The sequence below is a fragment of the Mesoplodon bidens genome, assembly GCF_964165515.1.
Source record: "Mesoplodon bidens genome assembly, chromosome: 5".
Taxonomy (NCBI): Eukaryota; Metazoa; Chordata; class Mammalia; order Artiodactyla; family Ziphiidae; genus Mesoplodon; species Mesoplodon bidens.
The window spans coordinates 119,639,477-119,666,279 of record NC_138161.1 but is presented as its reverse complement, the minus strand read 5'-3'; the positions used below and the strand labels follow the sequence as shown (position 1 = coordinate 119,666,279).

General features: G+C 39.6%; 1 protein-coding gene across 2 annotated transcripts; it reads left to right on the top strand.

The window, feature by feature from the left end:
* The first annotated feature begins 2,538 nt into the window (after window positions 1-2,538).
* Window positions 2,539-18,746, top strand: SGO1 (shugoshin 1). 2 transcript variants are annotated; one of them, XM_081234128.1, is made up of 8 exons: window positions 2,539-2,694; window positions 6,168-6,322; window positions 6,405-6,601; window positions 10,623-10,699; window positions 12,368-12,426; window positions 12,934-13,749; window positions 16,002-16,191; window positions 16,398-18,745. In XM_081234128.1, the coding sequence occupies exons 2-8, from the start codon at window positions 6,181-6,183 to the stop codon at window positions 16,516-16,518; spliced, it is 1,602 nt and encodes a 533-aa protein (XP_081090254.1). In that variant the 5' UTR covers window positions 2,539-2,694; window positions 6,168-6,180; the 3' UTR covers window positions 16,519-18,745. The 2 variants fall into 2 exon arrangements, with proteins under 2 accessions (XP_081090254.1, XP_081090255.1); XM_081234129.1 differs by lacking the exon at window positions 2,539-2,694 and having other exon boundaries at window positions 6,171-6,322; window positions 16,398-18,746.
* Window positions 18,747-26,803: the final 8,057 nt, after the last annotated feature.

Sequence of the window (26,803 nt, the reverse complement as noted above, 5' to 3'; positions counted from 1 at the left end):
AATCACATATTGCATGATTTCGTTTATATGAAATATACAAAATTGGCAAATCTATAGAGACAGAAAATCAATTAGTGTTTGCCTAGGGCTGTTGGGGGGAGTTGGAGAGAAGTAGGGAATGACTTCTAGTAGTTATGGGGGTTCTTTTTAGAGTGATGAAAATGCTCTAAAACTGATTGTGAGGATGGTTGCAAATATTTGTGAATATACTAAAAACCATTGATTTGTATACACTTCAAATGGGTGAATTGTATGGTATGTGAATTATAACTCAATAAAATTATATTTATTTTTTAAATGTTAGAAAAAAGGCAAATCATGAGGGCCCTTCATGTTGTGCTTTTATAACCATACCCACCTTTTCCCACCCCTTCCTATCTTCATTTCTATTCAGTGGCAATTATTAATCTGCCCTCTATTTCTAATAGTTTGTTATTTAGAAAATGTTACACAAATGAAATTATACACAGTGTAACCTTTTGGGATTGACTTTTTTTGCTCAACAGAATTTCTTGGACATTCATCCAAATTGTTGCATGTATCAATAGTTCGTTTCTTTCTATTTGTTACCCTTGGTTTGGATGCACCATAATTTGTTTAACCATTCACCTGTTGAAAGACATCTGTGATGGTTCCTGTTTGGGGCTGTTAGAAATAAAGCTTCTAGGAACATTCATGTACAAGTTTTTGCATCAGAATAAGTTTTTATTTCTCCATGGAGTGGGACGGGGTGTTGGTGGGGGAATGCCCAATAGGGCAATAGCTGAATTATATGGTAATCTGGTATACAGTTTTTTAAGAAACTGCCTGTTTTCCAGAGTAGCTGTATCATTTTACATTCCCACCAGCAATGTATGAGTGACCCAGTTTTTCCACATTCTCATCAGAATTTGGTGTTAGTATTTATTGTGTTAGTCATTCTGATAGGTGTGTAGTGAGATCTCATTGTGGTTTTAATTTGCATTTCCTTGATGGCTAGTCCTGTTAAACGTTTTTTTCTGTGCTTCTCTGCCATCTGTTTATCCTCGTCAGTGAAATGTCTGTGCCTGCTTTTTGCTCATTTTCTAATTGGATTGTATTTTACTGTTGAGTTTGTGATGTTCTTTATTTGTTTAAAATACTAGTCCTTTTTGCATAGGTGTTGTATTAGTTTCCCAGCGCTGCTGGAATAAATTACCACAAACTGTCTGTCTTAAAACAATGGAAATTTATTCTCTCACCATTCTAGAGACTAGAAGTTCAAAATAAAGATATCAGCAGGGTTGCACTTCCTCTGGAAGAAAAGCCGTCCTTTGCCTCTTGCAGCTTCTAGTGGCTGTCAGCATTCCTGGGCTTGTGGCCACTGCCCTCTCTCTTCTCTGTCTTCACATCACCTTCTCCTCTGTTTGCCCGGTGGCTGCATCACTCCAGTCTCTGCCCCCATCGCACTGACTTATCTGTGTACTTGTCCAATTTCCCTCTGCCTTTTCCTTACAACGACACTTGTGATAGCATTTAGGGCCCACGTGGATAACCTCAAATAATCTTATCTCAAAATCCTTAGCTTAATTACATCTACAAAGACTCTTTTTCCAAATAAAATAACATTTACAAGTTTCAGGGATCAGGACTTGATAGTTTTAAGCAGTCACTATTCACCCTATCACGAGTGGTTTGCAAACATTTTACTCCCAGGCAGTAGCTTGTCTTTTTATCCTTTTAACAGGGTCTTTCACAGGAAAATAAGTTTTTTATTTCAATGAGGTACACTTTATCAATATTTCCTTTTATGGATCGTGCTTTTTGGCATCCAGTGGATGGACTCTGCAGTCAGAGCAGGTACGAACGCACTTCGTAGAAAGGGATTAGGTAGTTGCCTGGATCAGAAGATGGAAATTAGTGGAGTCTGGACCTGAATAATACTTAGAAAGTAGAAGTGACCGGACTGGGTAACTGGACGTGGAGAAGCTAAGGGAGAATAAAAAATTAGGAAGATTCCCCAGTCTTTTGGGCAGGTAACTGGATGGATGCTGGTGTTACTGCCTGAGGGGAAAAGAGCCAGAGGTAGTCGGGCAAAGAGAAAGAACCTGGATCTGAATAGTTCAGATATCTGCAACCTGCCTAACAAAATCCCGTTAATCCAAAAGCTGCTCCTTATTTTGGTTTGAATACCCTTTAACCGCCTCCGTGCGGCAGGTTGACTGCTTCGGCGGGCAAACAACCGAGAAGATTCGTCTCACAAGAGGGAGCCCTTGCGCATAACCTCGAAGACGGGCAGCTGTAAGACTACAGAAACAGGAATCTTTTGAACTCCTTAAAATACCCGCCCTGAAAGGTGTCGGAGAGGCTCCACCCCTAAACACCAACAACTCCGAGCCGAAAAGCGCCGGACAACTGGCTCCGCCCCCGCGGGAGGGGGCGACAGATGCCCGGATGCGGATTCTCGGCGGGATTGCGTCATATGAGGCCGCCCGGCGGGGCGGGACTCTGCCTGCGCCTTAGGCTGAGCCGCAGCGTCACGTGACCGCGTCCAGCCAGCCAATGGGTGAGCGCGGCGGAGAATTTCGAATGTGGTTGCAGCGGTCAGCGGCGCGGTGAGAGAGGGTCCCTGAGGCTAAGGGGGCTCGGAGCTCAGGACGCGCACGGCCAGACAGCCTCGCGGAGCCTTGGAATGTGAGGAGGAGGGCGACAGCTGTGGCAGAAGCCGTGGCCAAGGTACCGTGGTGGACGTCCCTGCTGGAGGCGGGTCTCCGGGCCTCTTCCGGGAGCCTCCAACCCGTCCCGCTTTCTCAAGAGGAGGCTGCAGGTTTTTCGGGTGTGACACAGGGGCATCTTGACCCCTGTCCCCCTTCCCTCTGGGTCTCTCTGTTCTGAGTTCGGTGGCCAAAAGCTCAGGCTGTGGCGTCGGCCTGACCGGGTGCCTGCCTCTCTCTGCTCAGCCCCCCGACCTGCGCTTTGCGATGCTCTTATTTCCTCTTCTGTTCAGTGGGCCCGGAACCTCGCGCCTCGCGGAACTGTGTGACTTAAGTGATGTGAAAGTAAAGCGTTTACAGTAGTTAAAAGCCAGGCTCAACGTGAGGGCACACAAACTGGCAGGTATTTTTTGTGTGGCTCGATGCCTTTGACGTCCTTTTCTTTTGCTGCTTCTCTTACCCTGGAAAAGCCGGCACTGGCCCGTGTCCTACAGCAAGAGTGATGAAAGAATTATGATGGAGATCAAATTTTTTAGGTCCTTTTGAACCTAGGCCCCTTACCCGAATACTGTACAGATTGAGACTGCCGTCCGCGCTGTGACTGATTTCATTCCTCCTCTCCACCACACCCCCTTTTAAGACCATCAGCCTAGACGGGAATGAAACTTCTGATAGGGCATATTTCTTTTGTAATTTTAAGTTGATTAAATGTAAGAACGAAAGTTTTTTTATATAAGCTCTGCTTTTAAAGTAACCAAACCAACTTGCTCAGTTACCTAATCTGCCTGGCTCTCAAACATCTACAGGTTTGAACTCCAAAAACTCCATTGTGGTAGGGTATTTTATACAACCCACTTAACATTAGTGTTTAAAAATAATAGTTGTGCTTGCTCTACTGGAAACATCCCAGTATATATTGTATCTGTATTGGCAGAAAGAAAATATTTAATGAAATCTACAATATCTATATTTAAGACCCCAGAGGAAAATAAGGAAGGCCTGGAGAAAACACTCAAGAAAATGTAAGATTCAGGAAAATATTTGACTAAGAGGAGATGAAGATGTCCTTTTGCAGTGAAAATTGTATACGTAGATTGTGGTAGGAAACAAGAATTATTTTTTGCAATTTTAAGATCTTCAAAGTACAGTCTAGGGCAAAAGAGGTTCATGAAAAGTAGTTTGACATGCTTAGTAGCAAAATACTGAAGCCATCTGATTTGCAGCATTGAAAGATTTACATATACTTATGTACTAATACACTCAATGGTATGGTCTCCTGGCAGTGCATGTTTTGCTACTTTCAACTGTATGTAGAACAATAATTACATAATGTCTGCTGTATGCATGATCTGAGTTTTAAAAATAACTATGAGAAAATTGGCATGTTCCTCCGCCCCAGTTCCTGCTTTTTCTAGCTCTGTGATTGTTATAACAGCCTAGTGAAATTGTATATAATGTTACATAGCATAACTAAACCTCTCAAGATCACCTAACTTTCTTGAGCATCTGTGCATATCTTAAGTAACTGGAAAGCAAAGCCCAGATATGTGTTTTTTGCCTCTGAACTAATGCTGTAAGCCTAATAAACATTAAAAGTTGGTCATAAATATAGTCATAGGAAACATAAATAATAATAACTTCAAAATATATTAAGCATTTCCCTTAATGCCTAGTATTGGGTTGGTCAAAAAGTGCCTTCAGTTTTTTAAGTAAAAATAAAAGACACGTTTTTCATTTTCACCAAGAACTTTATTGAACAACGTATTCACCCTTTTGTTCCACTACCTTCTGCCATTTTTCAGGCAACTTCATAATTCCATCTTCCCAAAACTTTTTATCTTTTTGAGCAAAGAACTGTTCCAAGTGCCTTTTACAGTCTTCCAGGGAATTGAAATTTTTTCCATTAAGAGAATTTTGTAAAGACTGAAATAAATGGAAATCTGAAGGTGCAATGTCTGGTGAATTTAGCGGATGAATCAGAACTTCCCAGCCAAGCTGTAACAGTTTTTGCCTGGCCATCCAAAGAAACATGAGATCTTATGTTATTCTGATGGAAGATTATGCATTTTCTGTTCACTAATTCTGGACACTTTTCGTCGAGTACTGCTTTCAGTTGGTCTAATTGGGAGCAGTACTTGTTGGAATTAATCATGGTTTTTTAGAAGGAGCTCATAATAAAGGACTCCCTTCCAATCCCACCATATATACAACATCACCTTTTTTGGATGAAGACTGGCCTTTGGTGTGGTTGGTGGTGGTTCATTTCACTTGCCCCACAATCTCTTCTGTTCCACATTGTTGTACAGTATCCAGTTTTCATCGCCCATCACAATTTGTTTTAAAAATGGAACGTTTTCAGGACGTTTAAGTAGAGAATCTCATGTGGAAATACGGTCAAGAAGGTTTTTTTCACTTAACTTATGTAGAACCCAAAAAATCAAAGTGATTCACATAACCAGGCTGGTGCAAATGATTTTCAGCGTTGGATTTGGATATTTTGAGTATGTCGGCTATCTCCTGTGTGGTATAACGTTGATTGTTCTCAATTATTGTTTCTATTTGATCGCTATCAACTTCAACTGGTCTACCCTACCATGAAGCATCATCCAGCGAGAAATCTACAGCAGGAAACTTTGCAAACCACTTTTGACACGTTCGATCAGTCACAGCACCTTCTCCATACACTGCACAAATCTTTTTTTGAGTTTCAGTTGCATTTTTACTTTTCTTGAGATAATAAAGCATAATATGCTGAAAATGTTGCTTTTTTTCTTCCATCTTAAGTATTAAAATAGCTACATAAAAATTCACCAATTTTGGGCTTCCCTGCTGGCGCAGTGGTTGAGAGTCCACCTGCCGATGCAGGGGACGCAGGTTCGTGCCCCGGTCCAGGCAGATCCCACATGCCGTGGAGCGGCTGGGCCCGTGAGCCATGGCCACTGAGCCTGCACATCCGGAGCCTGTGCTCCGCAACGGGAGAGGCCACAACAGTGAGAGGCCCGCAAAAAAAAAATTCACCAATTTTGATGTGTGTTTTTTTGATGTATCTTTTAAATGCACGCTGACATGACAGCTGTCACATGCAATCTAACAAAATTGTTTCAAATGAAGTTGAAGACAACTAAGTGCTACTAGAGCCATCTTATGGAAAAAACTGAATGAACCTTTTGGCCAACCCAATGTATAGTAAGCCCCCAATGAGTATTTGTTAAAGAATAAATAAGTGGCATATTATAGAGCCTTTGTGTTGGAAATCCATATTTATTAAGCCTTCTGTATAAAGTACCTGAGGAGGATAAAATTGTGCCACAAATATTAATGTAATTTAAAAGCTGCAAATGTAGGTTATTACCAGATTGGCTATCTACTTTGGGCTAATTCTACAGTTACAAAGTCTCTATTTAATCCGTTTTTTATGAATAACCTGTGTTTTCAGTTTTGTTTTATATTTGATATCACCCCTTGAAAAATTAAATATTTTCCATTGTTCTAAAGTCCTAGGCAGAAGATGGCCAAGGAAAGATGCCTCAAAAAGTCCTTTCAAGATAGTCTTGAAGACATAAAGAAACGAATGAAAGAGAAAAGGAGTAAAAACTTGGCAGAGATTGGCAAACGAAAGTCTTTGATAGCTGCGCCATGCCAAATAATCAGTAAGAAATTTTCATGTTGTCCTTTACATCACTGTTTAAGATTAGATTTAATAACTGATAAAAAAAATTTATTCTCTTTTAGCCAACACTTCTACACTGCTAAAAAACTACCAAGACAACAACAGAATGTTAGTCTTAGCTTTGGAAAATGAAAAGTCCAAAGTGAGAGAAGCCCAGGATATCATCTTACAGCTGAGGAAAGAATGTTACTACCTCACGTGTCAGCTGTACACGCTGAAAGAAAAACTTACTTCACAACAGACAGAAGAACCTGCTCAGGTATTTTGATCACAAAGGCTCAATTTCTTGGGAAAAATGTTAAAGCCATGAATTAGTAGTTTAGATCAATTATGTTTTTTAAATTAATTACTGATAGCTCTGTTATTAATGAAGTGATGAGAACATCTTTCTTCAGTGCTGCAGCCCAGTTGTATGTGGGCCAGTTAAGAAAGATTCAAGCATATACCTGTAGCTGATTGAGGCTTATACTCATATAACTTGCTTCTGAAAGCAGGTAGCAAGTCAACGTATAAAAGAAATAGTTTAGCCTCTTGCACGGCCAGACCCTTTGAATGGCAACGATGTGAGTCAAAGGTAGGGGCAACCAAGCCAAAGGTCTAAAAGTGGTTGTGGAAGCAGACTAGTCCAAAAGTTTTAATCAGTGCTATTAATCTTAGCTTTTCTATGTGGTTTTGCTACACCAGTGGGGTTTTGAAAGGACTACCTTGACTGGGGAGATGGGAGGTATTTAGGCGCTTTATGGAGAATCATTTTTACCTACTAGTTGCCTAAATAAGGACAATTATATATTAACTCCCAAACAAGAAATATCCTGAACATTTTGCTGTCTGTTCTTCAGTCTGATTCTGTTTGTGTCCAGGAATGTATAGAAAGGCCAGCCGAAACATAGGAGATGTGGAGAAATTTTGATTTAGGGTCTTATCTGGGTCTCATCACACATTAATCCCTAGAAGAGAGAGGACGAGCCAGTTTCTCTCCTTTTCCCAGAGGCCACTGCCAGGGAAACTGCATGGGGCAGAAAAGAAAAGAGCAGTGGTGAGTGTCAGGTGTTAACACTTGGGTGTCCATCTGTTTGCCACGTCAGTGAAGACAGTTGTGTTGGCACCTACGGCAGGAGAAGAAGCCAGAGCCTAGTGATTAAGGTAGGGGTCTGGACTCGAGAAAGGAATTAAGTCACCTATCCATTGAGAGGAAGAGTCAGTGAAAGAGTTCTTGCTTCCCTGCAACTAAGGTGATTCCATATTTTTTCTGTGTATGACATATATAGAACATGTGTGTGTATACACATACATATGTACACATATAGCAACATATACATACATAATATAGTAGAAAATTGTCTATAAAGATTAGATACGATTTTTTTTTTTTTTTACCTTCATGTGAAGGTTATTTAAATATTTTTCCTTCAGAATGTAATCTTTCCTAATTTTTTTCTTTTCCTTGTTTGGTCAACTAGTGAAGAAAAAAATTTCTCCAAAGACATTTGAATCTTCCTTTTCCCTTTCCAAATTTTTGCTGAAATCACACAGAGTAGCGTCAAGTGAGTACTCAGTGAGATAATCACAAAAACAGTGGTGAAAAAATTCTGTTATTGTAGGCCTTTTGACATTTATGAGTGATTTTTGAATATTTATTAAAAGATATTGTTAGTTGCTGGGTGAAAGTATTCCTAGCATTTAAAACATCAGAGTTTGTTTTCTGCCACGTACTCGCTGTATGTATCACTCATTCTCAACCATCATTGTATACATTTGCATCCTTGTTTATCAAGTCAATTTTGCAGTGCTGGAGAACTTAAAATGCTTTAATAAGAATGCTTTTCTTGGGCTTCCCTGGTGGTGCAGTGGTTGAGAGTCTGCCTGCCGATGCAGGGGACATGGGTTCGTGCCCCGGTCCGGGAAGATCCCACATGCCACGGAGCGGCTAGGCCCGTGAGCCATGGCCGCTGAGCCTGTGCGTCCGGAGCCTGTGCTCCGCAAAGGGAGAGGCCACAACAGTGAGAGGCCCGCGTACCACAAAAAAAAAGAATTTTTCTTACCTACCAATAATTAACTTATGTTGTAAGGATTAATCAGAAAGTAATTTCTAATAGCATTTTGTTCCCTAAGTTTTATCATGGCTCTTTTAAATAATTTTTATATCACTCTGTAGTTAAATATCCTCCTTTACTTATCTTCAGTAATAATACTAGCTTTAGAACATTAGCTAGGGGCCTCCCTGGTGGCGCAGTGGTTGAGAGTCCGCCTGCCGATGCAGGGGATACGGGTTCGTGCCCCGGTCTGGGAGGATCCCATATGCCGCGGAGCGGCTGGGCCCGTGAGCCATGGCCGCTGGGCCTGCGCATCCGGAGCCTGTGCTCCGCAGCGGGAGAGGCCACAACAGTGAGAGGCCCGCATACCGCAAAAAAAAAAAAAAAAAAAAAAAAAAAAAGAACATTAGCTATATTGATAATAAATTTAAAACTTTTAACAGGATTAAATTTCTAGTTGTTTCTGATGAACAGTTTTAACCTGTTCATTATAATGTCTTCATTTTATATGTACATCAAATTTCATAAAACAACTGCACTGAATTGGAGTGACTTTTAAGGAATCATACCGGCCTCTCGTCTTCCTAACAGAGATCTACACACCTTCCTGTGTCTACACTGTGTTCTCCATCTTTCTTCCTGTGCCATTGGCAGAAGTGTCTCTGCTCCTATCCAAGCCCAGTCCCTCCCCTTATGCATCAGATTCCCTTCTTTTCATCTCCTCTAGGACTTTGCACCCTCCTCTAACATTTACCTCCCTCTAATGAATCGTTCTAGCTACATACAAATGTGCTTCAATATCTCTCATCTTAAGAGGAAAAGAAAATAAATGGAACCTCTCCTGATCTCATTCCTCCATCTCCTCATCTCTGCTTCCATTCACAGCGGAACTTTTCCAGAGAGAACAGAACACTTACTGTCTTCCCTTCCTCAGCGTCCCCTCACATTTGAACTCACTCTTATCAGGCTTTCATCCCCACCATTCTGTTGTCACTGTGTGTCAAGGTCACCAAAACCTCCATGTTACCAAATTCAGGGGTCACTTGTTGGCTTTGAAGTAATACATAGTACAGGGATGACTCTTTGCTGGAAATACTTTGTTCTCTTAGCTTTCTTAGCATCATACTCTCCTTGTTTATCTTTCTGACTGTTCTATGTCCATCTCTTCTGCTGGCTTCTTTACTTTTAAACATCAGTTGTCCTAGGCCCATCTCATCTGCTCCCATAGCTTTAAATATTGTCTGCCTGCTGGTGGCTTCCAAATTTGTAGCTCAAGACCTACACAAACACACACACAGTTACTACTTGATATATTCACTTAAATACTTATAAAGGATCTCAAATATATTGCATACAAAGCACAGCTCTTTATCTCCCCCCTCCCAAGACATTGGACTTCTGCCTCCCTCTGTAAGTCTTACTCAGCTCAATAAGGCAACCCACCCATTTGCTCAAGTCAGAAGCATAAGAAGCTTCCTTCTCACTCTGTGTCCCTACCTCCACCCCTATTCAATGTGAGTGCACTGTTATCGCAAAGCCTTCCCCTGGGCTTCACCTCCACAGCCATAGAATTCCTGTCCAAGCTGATATGTCTTGCTTGATTTACTATGATGACTTCCTAACAGCCTGTGCCCTTGGCCCTTTTCAATCCATGTTTCACACAGTGGCCAGACTGATCTCTTTAAAGCTCAGATCATTTTACTTCCCTGCTTAATATTCAAATGACTTCCCATCACACATAGACTAAAATCCAAACTCATGGTTCTCAAGGCCCTACATTATCTGGCCTCTGTGTGCCCACCTCTCACTGGTCTTTTCAGTGACTATGTTCCAGCCCCAGTGGCCTTTGTTTTCTGAGCACAGCAAGGTTTTCCTACATCATGACTTTTGTATCTGCTGTTTCCACTTCTTCCTCCTTCAATGGCTGGCTCTTTGCATTCTTCAGATTTCAGATGAAAGTCATCCCATCTAAAAGAGACCTCCAACATCAGTTACTCACTGTCATTTCAACCTGAGTATTTCCTTCATTGCATTTATCACCGTCAGCTTTTTTACATTTCATCTCCCTACACTAGCATGTAAGCTTTAAAAGAATAGTACTTAATCTATTTTGTAGCTATAGATTCAGTTCCTAGAACAGTCCCTGGCACCATAGCAGACTGTCAATAAGTACTGTTGAATAAATGAATGCTTTGTTATGAATATTTCCATTGTACCAGTGTTTTCTTTGTTTTAATACATTGACAGGACCGGGAAGTATGTCCCTCTGGAATGGACTCCAATCGCGACAGCATCTCCAGGAATTTACTCGTGGAGGATTTACCGTTAGTATCAAATTCATTATTATGATTATTAATGCCAAGTAGTATTTAATTCTGTGATCCATTTATGAAAGGAAATTAGCATTATATTGACTCTTGTATTTGGGTCTGATGTTCTCTCTAAGAATGTATTTAAGAAATTTTATATGTTGAAATTCTGTGCTATGTAGCCAAGCCAAAGCTTTCTTCTATTTAGTTACTTTTTTGATGTCTAGGAATAAAAAGCTTCTCCTGAATTTTTAAACTATTCCCTTCAGTTATATTTTTCTTGTATTGTGTTTTTATTCTAAGGATTGGTTATTCAAATGATGGTATTTTGCCAGGACTACAAATAGTCTAGTTTAGAAAAGAAATCTAATAAAATATCATATTTAACACAGCTTTCACACTGTCTTGCTAATCCACTTCATTCTTAAATACCATCAGACCTCATATACCTTCTTCTTCTCTTGGATTAAGTGTACTTTATTTGTTTGCTTATGAATTACTGAGATATAATTAGATACAGTAAAATGCACAGATCTTAATTACACAGTTCAGTGAATTGGACTAATGTATACACCCGTGAACCAAAACCTGAGTTAAGATGCAGAGCATTGCTGTCGCTCTGGCCCGGGGTTTCTCAGTCTAAGCGCCTCTGACATTTTGGGCTACATCATCTTGTTTGTGGGGCTGTCCCAAGCATTGTGGGATGTTTAGCAGCATCCCTGGCCTCCACCCACTAGAGGCCAATAGCAGCCCCCCTCGAACAGTTATAAGAACCAAAATGTCTCTCAACATTGCCAAATATCCCGGGGATGTTGTGGGGAGGGGGAGGTTAACTGTCCCCAGGTGAGAGCTACTGCCATAAGCCATTCCCTCATGTGCCTTTCGAGTCTGTGCCCCCTCCTTGCAGAAGTAATCACTAATATGATTCCTATCCCCATATCAATTTTAATCATGAATAGTTTTTAAACAGTTGAATGTTAAGATATGACAAAATATTTATGTGATGATCAAAAAGCAAGATGAGGTAATTGAGTTTTTATAAGGTTTCTAAAATTGTTATTAGTTGGTTGCCATAACTCTGTTACCTAAACTTGTACTTAAGTTTTGATGTCCAGAGGGGGAAATTCTCTACAGAAAATAGAGAATAAAATTATAATTAGAATGAAACGGCCATATTAAAGCATAAAGAATGGAAATTTCTTGTTCCATGAACCAAAGGGGAACAAAATTTTTAAAGAAAATTAACAGTATTAACTTCAGAGGAGTCAGTAGGTAAGCACCGTAGAAGTGTTCACTGCCCACAAATCACAGCTTGGCTAGTGATAACGCAGGCTCCTAAAGAAGGATCTAACTGAATTTCTTTAATGTATTTTATAAGTTGATCTGATTGGCTGTTTCTCCAGTTAAATGAAATGGTGAGTTATGGAACGTTTTCAGGAGGAACTGTCCAATTTGATATGTTAGTTCCTCCAGTGGCAGTTGAATGTCAGTTCTAACAAATCAGCCTCCACGTAATCAGCATAAGTGTTTTTTGGTTTCCTTTGATATAGAACAGATGTACTGATTTAGAGCGGAATTATGAAATGATACTAAAAAAAAAACTTACTTTGTAGAAAATCTTAAAATTTGTTTTTATTACATAATTGTTAAATAAATTTTTGTTTTTTATTGGTATTTTCTAAGGCAAGTTCCTCTTCAGGACACTGACTTTCCAGGACAAGAAGGATTGTATCAAATAGAAGGTAATACAAATGAAAATCTAAAAATACTGCTAAAGGCAAGATGAGATCTTTGGGAACAAGTAACATAATTAAATTTCTCTAATTTTTTATTTGTTTACCTTTTTAAATCTTCTTGTCTGGTATCCTGCTCAAAGCAAAGATCTGTTTATTTTACACAGAATAACAAGAGTTTTAAAACACATCCATTTATTTTTCCAAATCTATAGTCAGAAACCTTGACTATAACTGTTGCTGCAGTTTACTGAGCCTACTATGTGTTACGCTCTGTGTTAGGCATTTAACATACCGTAGTTAACCCTCATAACGACCTTGGAATATATAGGTACAGACAGTCGGAAGTAAGTAAATATTATGCTCCCCAGATTTTTATTTATTTATAGTAAATGTGGGAAAACTACAGGATGAATTTTCATTAGTTGCATTTTTAACTTTGAATTCTAAGATTCTTGAAATTTAAATTTCCATAAAGTAAAACTATCTTTCTCATTTGTTTTTTTAAATTCTCAGAGCCAGTACCTACTATTTCTCAAGACAGACTGGGATTCGATTTGGATTCAGGTGAAGATAAGTCAACTGATAATGTCTTACCTAGAACTGTATCTCTCCGTCGCAGTTTAAAGAAACATGTCAACAATCCATGTCAGTTCAATGCCTTGGATGAATTTGGAATCAGTCATTTGTCAGAGCAGTCTTTGGAACTGGAAAGAATTAGATTTGTAGACCCACCAGTAAACACACACATACCTGAAAATGTAGAACAAAATTTTTATCAATGGAACAAGGATCAAATTTACTTATCACCAAAGCTAATTCATCCAGGACGATCTACTAAAACAAAAGAAGACATTTTAGAGTATAAATTAGACCAAACTAAAAGTAAGCACAGAGCTGCCCAAGGAAGAAAAAGAGAAGAGAAAAGAAAAGCTAACAAAAGGAGAAAATCAAAATCTGTCTCAAAATATAAAGGGAGCAAAAGTGAATATAAAAAAACTGTTTCCCAAAAAAAGCTGGATAAATCTGTCACCTCTAGGGATGCTTACAATTTTAATTTGGAAGAGGGTGTTCATCTCACTCCTTTCCGACAAAAAATGAGCAATGATTCTAAAAGAGAAGAAAACAACAATGAATCTGAAGTGAGCATCTGTGAATCAAGTGTTTCAGGAGATGACTCTGATGACCTCTATCTGCCCACGTGCAAGTACAGTCAAGATCTCACCCATGAATCGGGTAGGAGTCCAGTCACCAGGCCTCGATCTAAAAGAGCACTGAAGCATAGGGGTGAAAAGGAGACAGAGGGTTCTGAGCCAACAAAAACTCCTCCTAGTAAGTGATTGACTTGTTTGCCTACATTTTTAATGTTTATGATAAATGATCACTCCTGGTGCTTATATACTATACTTACCATCTGTTTCTCTGGAGGAGGTTACAGACTTACCATCTGTCTCTTTGGGGAAAGTTACAGTCAGATGAAATAGTCGGGGGCTATGGGGTGGAAATCACAGTTGTGTTGCTTCAACATGCTTTAAGCTAATTTAAATCCTCTCTGAGAACAAATACTACTTGTTATGGAGAAAGCAATTTTACTTTCAGTAAATGAAAGCTTCCAAGGCGAGGAAAAAACTTTTGTGGAGTTAAGTTGAATTAAAATGCCTATTACACACTCCCCTGAAACAGCCTGTTGAAAATGAAATCAAACTTGAATCCAGTGACCTGTAATTTTAATGGCTTTGCTTTATATGGTCAACTTGACAGGAACCACAATTTAAAATAATTTTCTATTTAGTGAACGTGGCCTAATTAGACCAAGAAAACCTTTTCCTCAATTGATGGGCTTAGTATTCTTTTGTAAGACATTTGTAAAACATCTAAAAACTGTGGCTTAGAAAAATCTTGCTTTTATTGGTTAGATCAAAAAGTAGGCATGGTTCAAATGTTGATGATACAGCCTGCACCTGCCCACAGAGATTCTCATCTGGGAATTTTAGTCTGGGGAAACTAACATAAACAGGCAGGTTTTATTCCCAAAATATTGTCATGCTAGTTCATTTGATCCTCAGAACAACTGTGACATGTAGGTGTGATCATGCTTGTCTTGTTTATAAGAAAACTGAAGCCTAAAAAAGCTAAATGACTTTCCAAGGTCAACCAGTTAGGTGGTGGTAGCATGCAAATATTTTTCTTTTTTTTTTTTTTTTTTTTTGCGGCACGCGGGCCTCTCACTGCCGTGGCCTCTCCCGCCGCGGAGCACACACTCCGGATGCGCAGGCCCAGCGGCCATGGCTCATGGGCCCAGCCACTCTGCGGCATGCAGGATCCTTCCGGACCAGGGCACGAACCCGCGTCCCCCACATCGGCAGGCAGACTCCCAACAACTGCGCCACCAGGGAAGCCGCAAATATCTTTTAAAAAATATATGCTGTAATGATTTTAGAGTAAATCAAACAAGATTGGTAAAATGTTGATAATTGAAGTTGGGTAACTGGGGGCTTATTATACTGTTGTCCCCGTCTTTGTGTATACTTGAAATATTTCATAATAAGTTTTTAAAAGAAAAAAAAATACACTCTAAAGTAGTGTTACTCAGAATTTGGTCCCCAGACCATCAGCATCAGCATTACCTGGAAACTTCTTAGAAAAGCAAAATCTCAGGCCATACCCCACATCCTTGAATCAGAATCTGTATCTCTCTTAACAAAATCCCCAGAAGATCTGTATATGCTTTGAAGTTTTAGAAGCTTTATTCCGGAATATAGCAACTGATCTGATGTTGTTGTTTAACCATATTTTCCAAACCAAAAGTTGGAATAATTAGTATAGTACAAGATGCTTATGTAGGGACAAGAAAGACAGAATATTTGAATCCCAAATAACCCTGGACAATGGTTAATAAGTATAAGTCATTTTACAGTTACAATTTAGTTTTTCTTGGGAAATGATTTGCTTTTTAAAACTATTTTAAGGGCTTATTTGTCTTAATAGTGTTCTTACTGTGTGCTGGGTAGCTGTCTCCCAATATAGATGTAGCTCCAAGTAGAATAACTTGGATGTTTATGACAGGAAAAAATTGGGTAACTTTTTAACCGACTAGCATTACTAGAGGAAACACCTTTTCTCCTGGTTTACCCAGAGAGTACGATTTAGAATTCTCATTTGTTTAATAGAATGAGTTTGAGTGGCTTTATAAGACAGTAAGAAGTCACTTGATGATAAACTTAGGAATTGAAAGAGATTGAAGCCTGGATGATTCTAAAGAGCAAGGTGTGACTAAATGAAATTGCATAGTTTAAACTAATTCATTGTGCCCAAGCTGTCCTAGAAGAATTTTAATTTTTTCTTTAATTTTTAAGAATTTTAAGTTTTAGTAAACTATTGTTTTAGTCAGTTCTTCACAGCTACAATAATTAATATTTCAGTGTTATCTGGGAGGAAAAAATGGTGAACAAGTTTTTAAAAATCTGTGTTATAAAATGCTGGATTTTGTATACTTTTAAGATGTGTAATTGCATACAGTTTTAGTTCCTGTGTTTGCTTGTTTGTTTTTTGGAACCATATTCAATAAAACTTGTTTTCTGTAGGTGCATTACCTGAAACTCACCAGTCACCTCATTTTCACCTGAAGGATATCACAAATGTCCCCTTGTATCCTGTAGTGAAAACCAGAAAACTTTCTCTTTCTCCAAAAAAGAATGTAGAAAGCCCACCAGTGTCTTTGCATAAACGTAGGTGCACAGCCAGTGTGAACTATAAGGAACCCACGCTCGCTTCGTAAGTATTTGGCTTGTGGTAACTAACTTTTAATGATACACATGGCGGGATTAAGGTTATGGAGCCTTATTTGAAATACACCATTTTGATGAAAATCTGAACCGGGAATATTAACAGTGGCATACTCTACAGTAAATTTATACTGAAGAGTAAGTTAGTATTGGGATGCTTATAATTATGCCTACGAGTTCTCTTTACTCTTACAGGAAACTGAGAAGAGGGGACCCTTTTACAGATTTGTGTTTCTTGAATTCGCCTATTTTTAAGCAGAAAAAGGATTCCAGACGCAGTTCAAAAAAAAAAAAAAGCATGAAGCAAGTACAATGAAGCGTTTGTTGGATGTTGTTTAAATTCATCCTACACCCTCTTCTGTGGTGCTGAGAGAATCTGTAAGATAGTGTTCAAGTGGGTTGAACTACTGCCATAGAATATTCTCTTGACAGGACTCTAGATCGTGAACATTTCTTCAAAACTATGCTTCAAATGTGATGGTTTTTCTTAAACCTTTGATACATTTGGTTTATTTTTTCTTTTAGGTATAAATAATTGGACTTAAGCACTATAATAGTTTAGATTTTTTATACTGCCTAATTTTAGTCAAAGTGTATCTTATACCAACATTTGGAAATTAATGTTTCTTCAGATTAAGATGTTTCAATTATAAGGCATCTTTATTTTTCCCTTAAGTAGGTAATACTATGATTGAATGAATGATTTTGAATGAATGATTTTTGAAGACAGGCCGAGGATCTTTGAAACTCTTTGTACAATATTTGAACAAAATAAATCCTTGTCATTCACAGTAGGGTGTACCCTAAGCTGTTTGTGGATCCCTTATACTTGTTGTATTTGGTTTTTCAGATAAAATATGTATTAGATCATGATTAGAGAATTGATGGTTGCTTAGGCTCAGGGACCAGGTAAGTGATTGGCTCTGAACCCCCAGCTCCAGGTGTACATTGTTCAAAGGGATACCTCAGCAAAATCACAAATTATTGTGTCATGGCCTTTCAGTATAGTTACTTGTTTAGTCAAAAATGCCAAATGTTAAATGTGTGAATGCCAAGGGCTTTTCTGTATTTTTGATCAATTCCTAAGGCCGTGGCCGGTGGCACCACCAATGACAGAAGTGAGGGATGCTCAAACTTGCGGAAGCCATGAATTCTCTCAAGCTAGGTCTTCAGACGAAGTGAAGCCAGTTTGCAGCCAAACAAACCTGGGACCAGGCTGTAGAGAGCAGACTGGGGCCAGAGCTGGAGTGGGTCTGGCCTGGCTTAAACTGTGCTCCCGCCTAACAAGGAAAAACCAGCTGGTTTTGGGTCTCTGCCTTTGCCTTTAAATCGTGATGTGACTTCTTTTCCCTGAGGTTCCTAATTAAAGAGGAAAATTTTAACTAGTTTAAAAAAAATTAATTCAGTGAGAGGGAATTAGTTCAGTTCTGAGACTTTGAAGCCTACATTTGTATATACCTCTGTAAAATTTAAAGTTATTCATTTTTAAAGAGCAATAAAGTTTGTATAAGATAGTGTTTGTGTTTTTCTTCCGTTCTTTAAATATCAGAGGTAGCATATCTCCCTGGTCATCTTTCTCTCCAGCCTTCACCACTCTTACCCTTGTTGGACATTTCTCTCCCAAACCTTGGTTTTCTCTGTAGTCCTCGCCCCCATAGGTCTCCCATCCTCGCACGTCTCTTCTCTTTCAGCTTCTCGTTGTGGAACCGCCCTGTCCATGATCAACAATTTCTGTTTTACTGGGTGACTCTTCTAACCCTGACCTCAAGTTTTCTTGACTGCGTCTCCACATCTTCCTGCATTCCATGACAGTCACACCCAAAATCCTTTCCATCAGCCCAAGTTTTCCTCCTGTCCCTGAAGGAATCACTGGTTCATATGCCCTACTCTCCTATCACAGTCTCTTATTTTTCTAGTTTGTTCAGCCACTGCTCTTATAGCTGTTCTTTGAATTCATAGAAACTCTAGAATGGCTATCTTAATTAAGATTGAATACAATGTAAAGTTTAATTTCTCAGTCACAGTTGCTGCATTTCAAGTTCAGTAGCCACATGTGGCTCTAGTGGTTACCATACTGGGGACAATGCAGATGTACAACATTCCCGTCACCCCAGAAAGTTCTATTGCATGACATTGCTCTAGGCCAGCAGTGTGCAAACTTCAGACTAAGGACCGAATTCAGCCCTCTGCCTGCTTTCATATGGCCTGAAAATGTTTTTTATGTCTTTAAATCAAAAACTTGCTATCGATTCTGATGATAGAAAACACTAACTTTGAACCCCTATTAGTACTTACATAATATCCTTCATTTTGCCTCTTGCAAAGGCCGGCAAAGTCTAAAATATTTACTTTTGAGCCCTTTACCCCGAAAGATTGCCAACTCCTGCTCTACACCTTTGACTGCCTTTCCTATTACTTTATAGATCTTTCTCTTCTGATAATTTTTCATCTATCTTTGATCCTCACCTTGCCTTCATCTCTAAAATCAATTATTTTTCTAAATTTGGTGGTTTTATACTTTTACAGTTTTTGTATTTTAATATTTATCCTTATTGTAGCATTTATCCATAGACTATTAAGATTGTTTTGTGTTTTCACATTTTACATGAATGTTATATTGTATATATCCTTTTGCAACTACTTTTAGCTCAACATTGTGTTTTTAGATTTGTCCACATTGGCAGATATAGATTATTTTCATCGGTGTACAGAATTTTATTATATAAATAAACCAGACTTATTCTTCTTTTGATAAACATTTTGCTTCCACTTTTTCATTATCATAAATTAATGCTGCACTGAATATTCTATATTCTTGTATGTGTGTAAATAAGTTTCCATGGAGTTAGTACCTAGAAGTAGGGTTGCTTTCTAAATGGTGGTACCAATTCTCCAGACACGAGGAGTATATCATTTTCCAAACAGCGAATTTTTTTTAATTTAAATATGTATTTACTTTTTTTTTTTGCAGTATACTTGATTTACACTATTGTGTTAGTTTCAGGTGTACAGCAAAGTGATTCAGTTATATATATAACCTATAATGGAGATTCTTCTTATAGGTTATTACAAGATACTGAGGGGGCGGGGGCTTCCCTGGTGGCGCAGTGGTTGAGAGTCCGCCTGCCGATGCAGGGGACGCGGGTTCGTGCCCCGGTCCGGGAGGATCCCACATGCCGTGGAGCGGCTGGGCCCGTGAGCCATGGCCGCTGAGCTTGCGTGTCCGGAGCCTGTGCTCCGCAACGGGAGAGGCCACAGCAGTGAGAGGCCCGCGTACCGCAAAAAAAAAAAAAAAAAGATATTGAACATAGTTCCCTGTGCTATACAGTAGGTCCTTCTTGTTTATTTTATATATAGTGTGTATCTGTTAATCCCAAACTCCTAATTTAACCCACCCTCCCCCACCTTTCCCTTTTGGTAACCATAAGGTTGTTTTCTTTGACCATGAGTCTATTTCTATTTTGTAAATAAGTTCATTTGTATCACTTTTTAGATTCCACAAGTAAGTGATATCATATGTTATTTGTGTTTCTCTGACTGACTTCACTCAGTATGATAATCTCTAGGTCCATCCATGTTGCTGCAAATGGCATTATTTCGTTCTTTTTTATGGCTGAGTAATATTCCATTGTATATATGTACCACATCTTCTTTATCCATTCATCATCAATGGACATTTACGTTGCTTCCATGTCTTGGCTGTTACAAAATAGTGCTGCTATGAACGTTGGGGTGCATGTCTTTTTGAGTTAGACTTTTGTCTGGATATATGCCCAAGAGTGGAATTGCTAGATCATATGGTAATTCTTATTTTTAGTTTTTTAAGGAATCTCCATACTGTTCTCTATAGTGGCTGCATCAATTTACATTCCCACCAACAGTGTAGGAGGATTCCTTTTTCTCCATAGCCTCCCCAACATTTATTATTTGTAGACTTTTTGATGATGGCCATTCTGACTGATGTGAGAACTACCCCATTGTAGTTTTGATTTGCATTTCTCTTGTACTTAGCAATGTTGAACATCTTTTCATGTGCCTTTTGGCCATCTGTATGTCTTCTTTGGAGAAATGTCTATTTAGGTCGTCTTCCCATTTTTTGATTGGGTTGTTTGTTTTTTTTTATATTTAGCTGCATGAGCTGTTTCTATATTTTGGAAATTAAGACCTTGTCTGAGACATCCTTTGCAAATATTTTCTCCCATTCCGTAGGTTGTCTTTTCGTTTTGTTTATGGTTTCCTTTGCTGTACAAAAGGTTTTTAAGTTTAATTAGGGCCCATTTGTTTATTTTTGCTTTTGTTTCCATTACTCTAGGACAGGGGTCCCCAACCCCCCAGGCTGCACAGCAGGAGGTGAGCAGTGAGTGAGCAGAGCTTCATCTGCTGCTCCCCATGGCTCACGTTACCGCCTGAACTATCTCCATGCACCCCGCCCCAGTCTGTGGAAAAATTGTCTTCCACGAAACTGGTCCCTGGTCCCAAAAAAGTTGGGGACCACTGCTCTAGGAGACGGATCCAAAAAAATATTGCTGCAATTTATATCAGAGTGTTCTGCCTATGTTTTCCTCAAGGAGTTTTATAGTTTCCAATCTTACATTTAGGTCTTTAATCCACTTTGAGTTTATTTTTGTGTATGGTTTTAGAGAATGTTCTAATTTCATTCTTGTACATGTAACTGTCCACAGTTTTCTCAGCACCACTTATTGAAGATCCTATCTTTTCTCCATTGTATATTATTGCTTCCTTTGTCATAGATTAATTGACCATAAGTGCATGGGTTTATATGTGGGCTTTCTATCCTGTTTCATTGATCTTTGTATATGTTTCTGTTCCAGTACCATACGGGGTTTTTTTTGGTTTTTTTTGTTTGTTTGTTTTGCAGTACGCGGGCCTCTCACTGTTGTGGCCTCTCCCGCTGCAGAGCACAGGCTCCGGACGCGCAGGCTCAGCGGCCATGGCTCATGGGCCCAGCCGCTCTGCAGCATGTGGGATCTTCCCGGACTGGGGCACGAACCCGTGTCCCCTGCATAGGCAGGTGGACTCTCAACCACTGCGCCACCAGGGAAGCCCCTACCATACGGTTTTGATTACTGTAGCATTGTAGTTTGCTCTGGAGATAGGGAGCCTGATTCGTCCAGCTTCATTTTTTCTGTCTCAAGATTGTTTTGGCTATTTGGAGTCTTTTTTGTTTCCAGAGAAACTTTTAAACTTTTTGTTCTACTTCCGTGAAAAATACCATTGGTAATTTGATAGAGATTGCATTGAATCTGTATATTGCCTTAGGCAATATGTCATTTTAACAATATTGATTGTTCCAGTCCAAGAACACGGTATATCATTCCATCTGTTGTGTCATCTTCAGTTGCTTTCATCAGCGTCTTATAGTTTTCAAAGTATGGGTCTTTTGCCTCCTTAAGTAGGTTTATTCCTAGGTACTTTATTCTTTTTGATGCAATTCTAAATGGGATTGTTTCCTTAATTTCTCTTTCTGATAGTTCCTTCTTAGTTTATAGAAATGCAACAGATTTCTGTATGTTAATTTTTGTATCCTGAAACTTTACCAAATTCATTGATGAGCTCTAGTAGTTTTCTGGTGGCATGTTAGGATTTTCTATGTATAGTATCATGTCATCTGCAAACAGTGACAGTTTTACCTCTTCCTTTCCCAGTTGGATTCTTTTTCCTTTTTTCCCTGATTGGTGTGGCTAGGGCTTCCAAAATTATGTTGAATAAAAGTGGCGAGAGGACTTCCCTGGTGGTCCAGTGGTTAAGACTCCATGCTTCCACCGTAGGGGGCATGGGTTTGATCTCTGGTTGGGGAAGTTCCACATTCCACGTGGTGCAGCCAAAAAACAAACAAAAAATGGTGAGAGTGGGCATCCTTGTCTTGTTTCTGATCTTAGAGGGAATGCTTTAAACTCTTCACCATTTGAGCATGTTGTTAGGTGTGGCTTTGTCTTATTTGGCCGTTGTTATGTTGAGGTTGTTTCCCTCTATGCCCACTTTCTGGAGAGTTTTTATCATAAGTGTATGTTGAATTTTATCAAAAGCTCTTTCTGCATCTATTGAGATGATCGTATGGCTTTTCTTAATGTGGTGTATTGCATTGATTGATTTCCGGATTTTGAAAAATCCTTGCATTCCTGGGATAAATCCCACTTGACCATGGTGTATGATTCTTTTAATGTATTGTTGGATTCAGTTTGCTAGTATTTTGTTGAGGATTTTTACATGTGTGTTCATGAGTGATATTGGCCTGTAATTTTCTTGTGATATCTTTGTCTGGTTTTGGTAGCCTCATAGAATGAGTTTGGAAATATGCCTTCCTCTGCAACTTTTTGGAATAGTTTCAGAATGATAGGCATTAACTCTAAATGTTTAGTAGGAGTCACCTGTGAAGCCATCTAGTCCTGGACTTTTCTTTCTTGGGAGTTTTTTTTATTACTGACTCAATTTCAGTACTGGTAAATGGTCTGTTCAGATTTTTTATTTCTTCCCAGTGTAGTCTTGGGAGATTGTACCTTTCTAAGAACTTGTCCATTTTTTCTAGGTTGTCCATTTTATTGGCTTATAGCTGCTTGTAGTACTCTCTTATGGTCCTTTGTATTTCTCTGGTGTTGGTTGTAACTCCTACGTTTTCATTTATGATTTTATTGATTTGGGCCCTCTCCCTTTTTCTCTTGATGATTCTGGCTAAAGGTTTATCAATTTTGTTTATCTTTTCAAAGAACCAGCTTTTAGTTTCATTGATTTTTTTAATTGTTTTTTTAGTCTCTATTTCGTTTATTTCTGCTCTGATATTGTGATGTCTTTCCTTCTACTAACTTTGGATTTTGTTTGTTCTTTCTGTAGTTGCTTTAGGTGTAAGGTTAGGTTGTTTGAGATTGTATCTCTATAAATTTCCCTCTTAAAACTGTTATTGCTCTATCCCATAGGTTTTGTATTGTCATGTTTTCATTTTCATTTGTCTCTAGGTACTTTTTGATTTCCTTTTTAATTTCTTCAGTGATACATTGGTTGTTTAGTAGCATATTGTTTAGCCTATATGCGTTTGTGTTTTCTGCAGTTTTTTTTCTTGTAGTTGATTTCTAGTCTCCTAGTGTTGCAGTCAGAAAAGATGCTTGATATATTTTAATTTTTTTTTAATTTACCGGAGGCTGTTTTGTGGCCTAGCCTGTGATCTGTCCTGGAGAGTGTTCCATGTGTACTTGAAAATAATGCATATTCTGCTGCTTTCAGGTGGAGTGCCCTATAAATAGCAATTAAATACATTTGGTCTAATATGTCAGTAAAGGCCTGTGTTTCCTTATTGACTTTCTGTCTGGATGATCTGTCCATTGATGTAAGTGGGGTGTTAAAGTCCCCTACTATTATTATGTTACTGTTGATTTCTCCTTTTATGTCCATTAATATCCACCTTATATATTAAGGTGCTCCTATGTTGGGTGCATATATATTTACAGTTGTTATATCTTCTTGAATTGATCTCTTGGTTATTATGCAATGTCCTTCTTTGTCTCTTGTAACAGTCTTTATTTTAAAGTCTATTTTGTCTGATATAAATATTTTTATATACTTTCTTTTGATTTCCATTTGCATCTAATATCTTTTTCCATCCCCTCAACTTTGTATGTGTCTCTAGATCTGAAGTGAGTCTCTTGTAAGCAGCATATCTATGGGTCTTATTTTTATATCTGTGCTGACAGTCTATGTCTTTTGGTTGGAGCATTTAGTCCATTTACATTTAAGGTAATTTTTGTGTGTGTGTGTGTGTGTGTGTGTGTGTGTGGTACGCGGGCCTCTCACTGTTGTGGCCTCTCCCGTTGCGGAGCACAGGCTCCAGATGCACAGGCTCAGCGGCCATGGCTCATGGGCCCAGCCACTCCGCAGCATGTGGGATCTTCCCAGACCGGGTCACAAACCTGTGTCCCCTGCATCGGCAGGCGGACTCTCAACCACTGCGCCACCAGGGAAGCCCTAAGGTAATTATTGATATATATGTTCTTATTGACATTTTTTAATTGTTTTAGATTTCTTTTTGTAGGTGTTTTTTTCACCCTTCTTTTATTCTCTTGCGATTGGATGACTATCTTTACCTTTGGATTCCTTTCTGTTTTTTTGTGTGTATATCTATTATAGATCTATGTTTTGTCCTTACTGTGAGGTTTTTGTTTTAAGTTGCTGTTCTCTTAATTTCAAATGCGTTTTAAAATCCTGCATTTGTACTCACCTCCCCTCACGATTACTGTTTTTGATATCATATTTTACATCTAATTGTTTTCTGTATCCCTTAACTGCTTATTGTGGATACAGATGATTTTACTGCTTTTGTCTTTTAACCTCCCTACTAGCTTTGTATGTGGATGATTTCCTACCTTTATGTTTGCCTTTACGAATGAGCGTTTTCATTGGGTAATTTTCCTGTTTCTATTTGTGGCCTTTTATTTTTTCCTAGAGAAGTTCCTTTAGCATTGTTATAAAGCTGGTTTGGTGGTGCTGACTTCTTTCAGCTTTTGCTTGTCTGTAAAACTTTTGATTTCTCTATCAAATCTGAAATAGAGCCTTGCTGAGTAGAGTATTCTTGTTTATAGGTTTTTCTTCTTCATCACTGTAAATATATCAGGCCACCCACTTCTGGCCTGCAGAGTTTCTGCTGAAAAATCAGCTGATAGCCTTATGAGGGTTCCCTTGTATGTTACTTGTTGCTTTTTCCTTGTTGCTTTTACTATTCTCCCTTTATCTTTAATTTTTGTCATTTTGATTACCATTTGTCTTGGTGTGCCCCTAGTTGGGTTAATCCAGTATGGGACTCTCTGTGCTTCCTGGACTTGGCTGACTTTTCTTTCCCTGGTTAGGGAAGTTTTCAGCTTTATCTCTTCAAATAACTTCTCAACCCTTTCTCTCTTCTCTTTCTGGGACCCCCATAATGCAAATATTAGTGAGCTTGATGTTGTGCCAGGAGTCTCTCAAACTGTCCTCATTTCTTTTCATTCTTTTCTCTTTTTTATATACAGCAGCATTGAATTCCACTATTCTGTCTTCCGACTCACTGATCTGTTCTTCTGTGTCATTTAGTCTACTATTGATTCCTTCTAGTGTATGTTTCATTTCAGTGATTTTATTCTTCATCTCTGGTTGGTTTTTTATCATTTCTAAATCTTTGTTAAAAATTTCTAACTTCTCACTCTGTGCATCCATCCTCCTCCTGAGTTCTTTAATCATCTTTATGATCATTACTCTGAACACTTTCTCCAGTAAATTGCCTATCTCCACCTTGCTTAGTTCTTCTGGAGTTTTATCTCACTCCTTTATCTGGAACATATTCCTCACCCACCTCGTTTTGTTTAAGTTGCTATTTCTGTTTTTATGTATGTGGTAGGTTGATTATGGTTCTCAGCCTTGGAGAAGTGGCCCTCTATAGGAGGCATCCTATGCGTCCCAGCAGGGCACCCTCCTCTCATCCCCCAAGCGATAAGCTCTAGGGGCCCCTCTAAGAAGGCTGCCTGGGTCCTTATGTTGTGGCGGGCTGACTATGTGGATGGTCTGGTATGCTTGGTTGGCCCCCAGTCTGGTTGCCAGGCCTTGCCTTGTGAGGATGCTACTGGCTGCTGTTTAGGGGCCTGGTTACAGGGAGGCTGGTTGTGGAACACTAGGGTGCCCCAGGCCTAGTACTGGTTCACTGGTGGGCGGAGTTAGGATCCCAAAGACTCTGGGACTTTTGCCCAGACACTGGCAGTTGAAGCCAGACCCTGGGGTTAGTGCTGGACTACTGGCAGTCAAGGCTAGTTTCCGGAGTCTGGCTGCAGGGCCCTGGGGTCCCAAAACTCATTTCAGATCGTTGGGGGAGGGAACAGTTCCTGACACTTGGGTATGAAGTCCGGGGTATCCTGAAGGTTGCTTTGGCCTGCTAGTGGGCAGAGCCATGGCCCAGCTGGTCCCAGGGAAGGGTCTGGCCTGAATTGGCAGACTGGTTGCACAGGCTGTGGGATCATACTTTTCTTTCTTCTGGTCCTACCCCCTCATGGTTGAGGCTGAAATAGAGGCTTGAGTAGGCTTCCTAGCAGGGGGAGCCAGTGCCTGTCCATTGGTGGCTGGAGCTGGGTCCTGGCCCTCTGGTGGGCCAGGCCATGTCTAGGGGCTTTTCTAGAGGAGGCTGTGTGCCTAGGAAGTCTTTATGCAGCCTTTCTGCTTATGGGTGCGCCTATGTTAGTAATTTGGCCTGAGGCATCCTAGCACTGGCACCTACAGGCTGTTGGGTGGGGCCAGGTCTTGGCACTAATAAGCCAAGACCAGGAGAGTTCAGCCACCAGGAGAGTTCATGTGGTTGAATGTTCCTAAATGTATCTGCCACCAGTGTCTATGTCCCCAAGGTGAGTCATGGCAGCCCCTGCCTTGCCAGGAGACTCTCCCAAGACCAGCAAGTAGATCTGTCCCAGGCTCTTATTAAGTCACTGGTTTTGCCCTGGGTCCTGGTGTGTGCTAGATCTTGTGTGCACCCTCCACGAATGGAGTCTCTGTTTTCCCCAGTCTTTTGGAGTTCCTGCTGTCAAGTCCTGCTGACCTTCAAAACCAAATGTTCTGGGGGCTTGTCTTCCTGGTGCCAG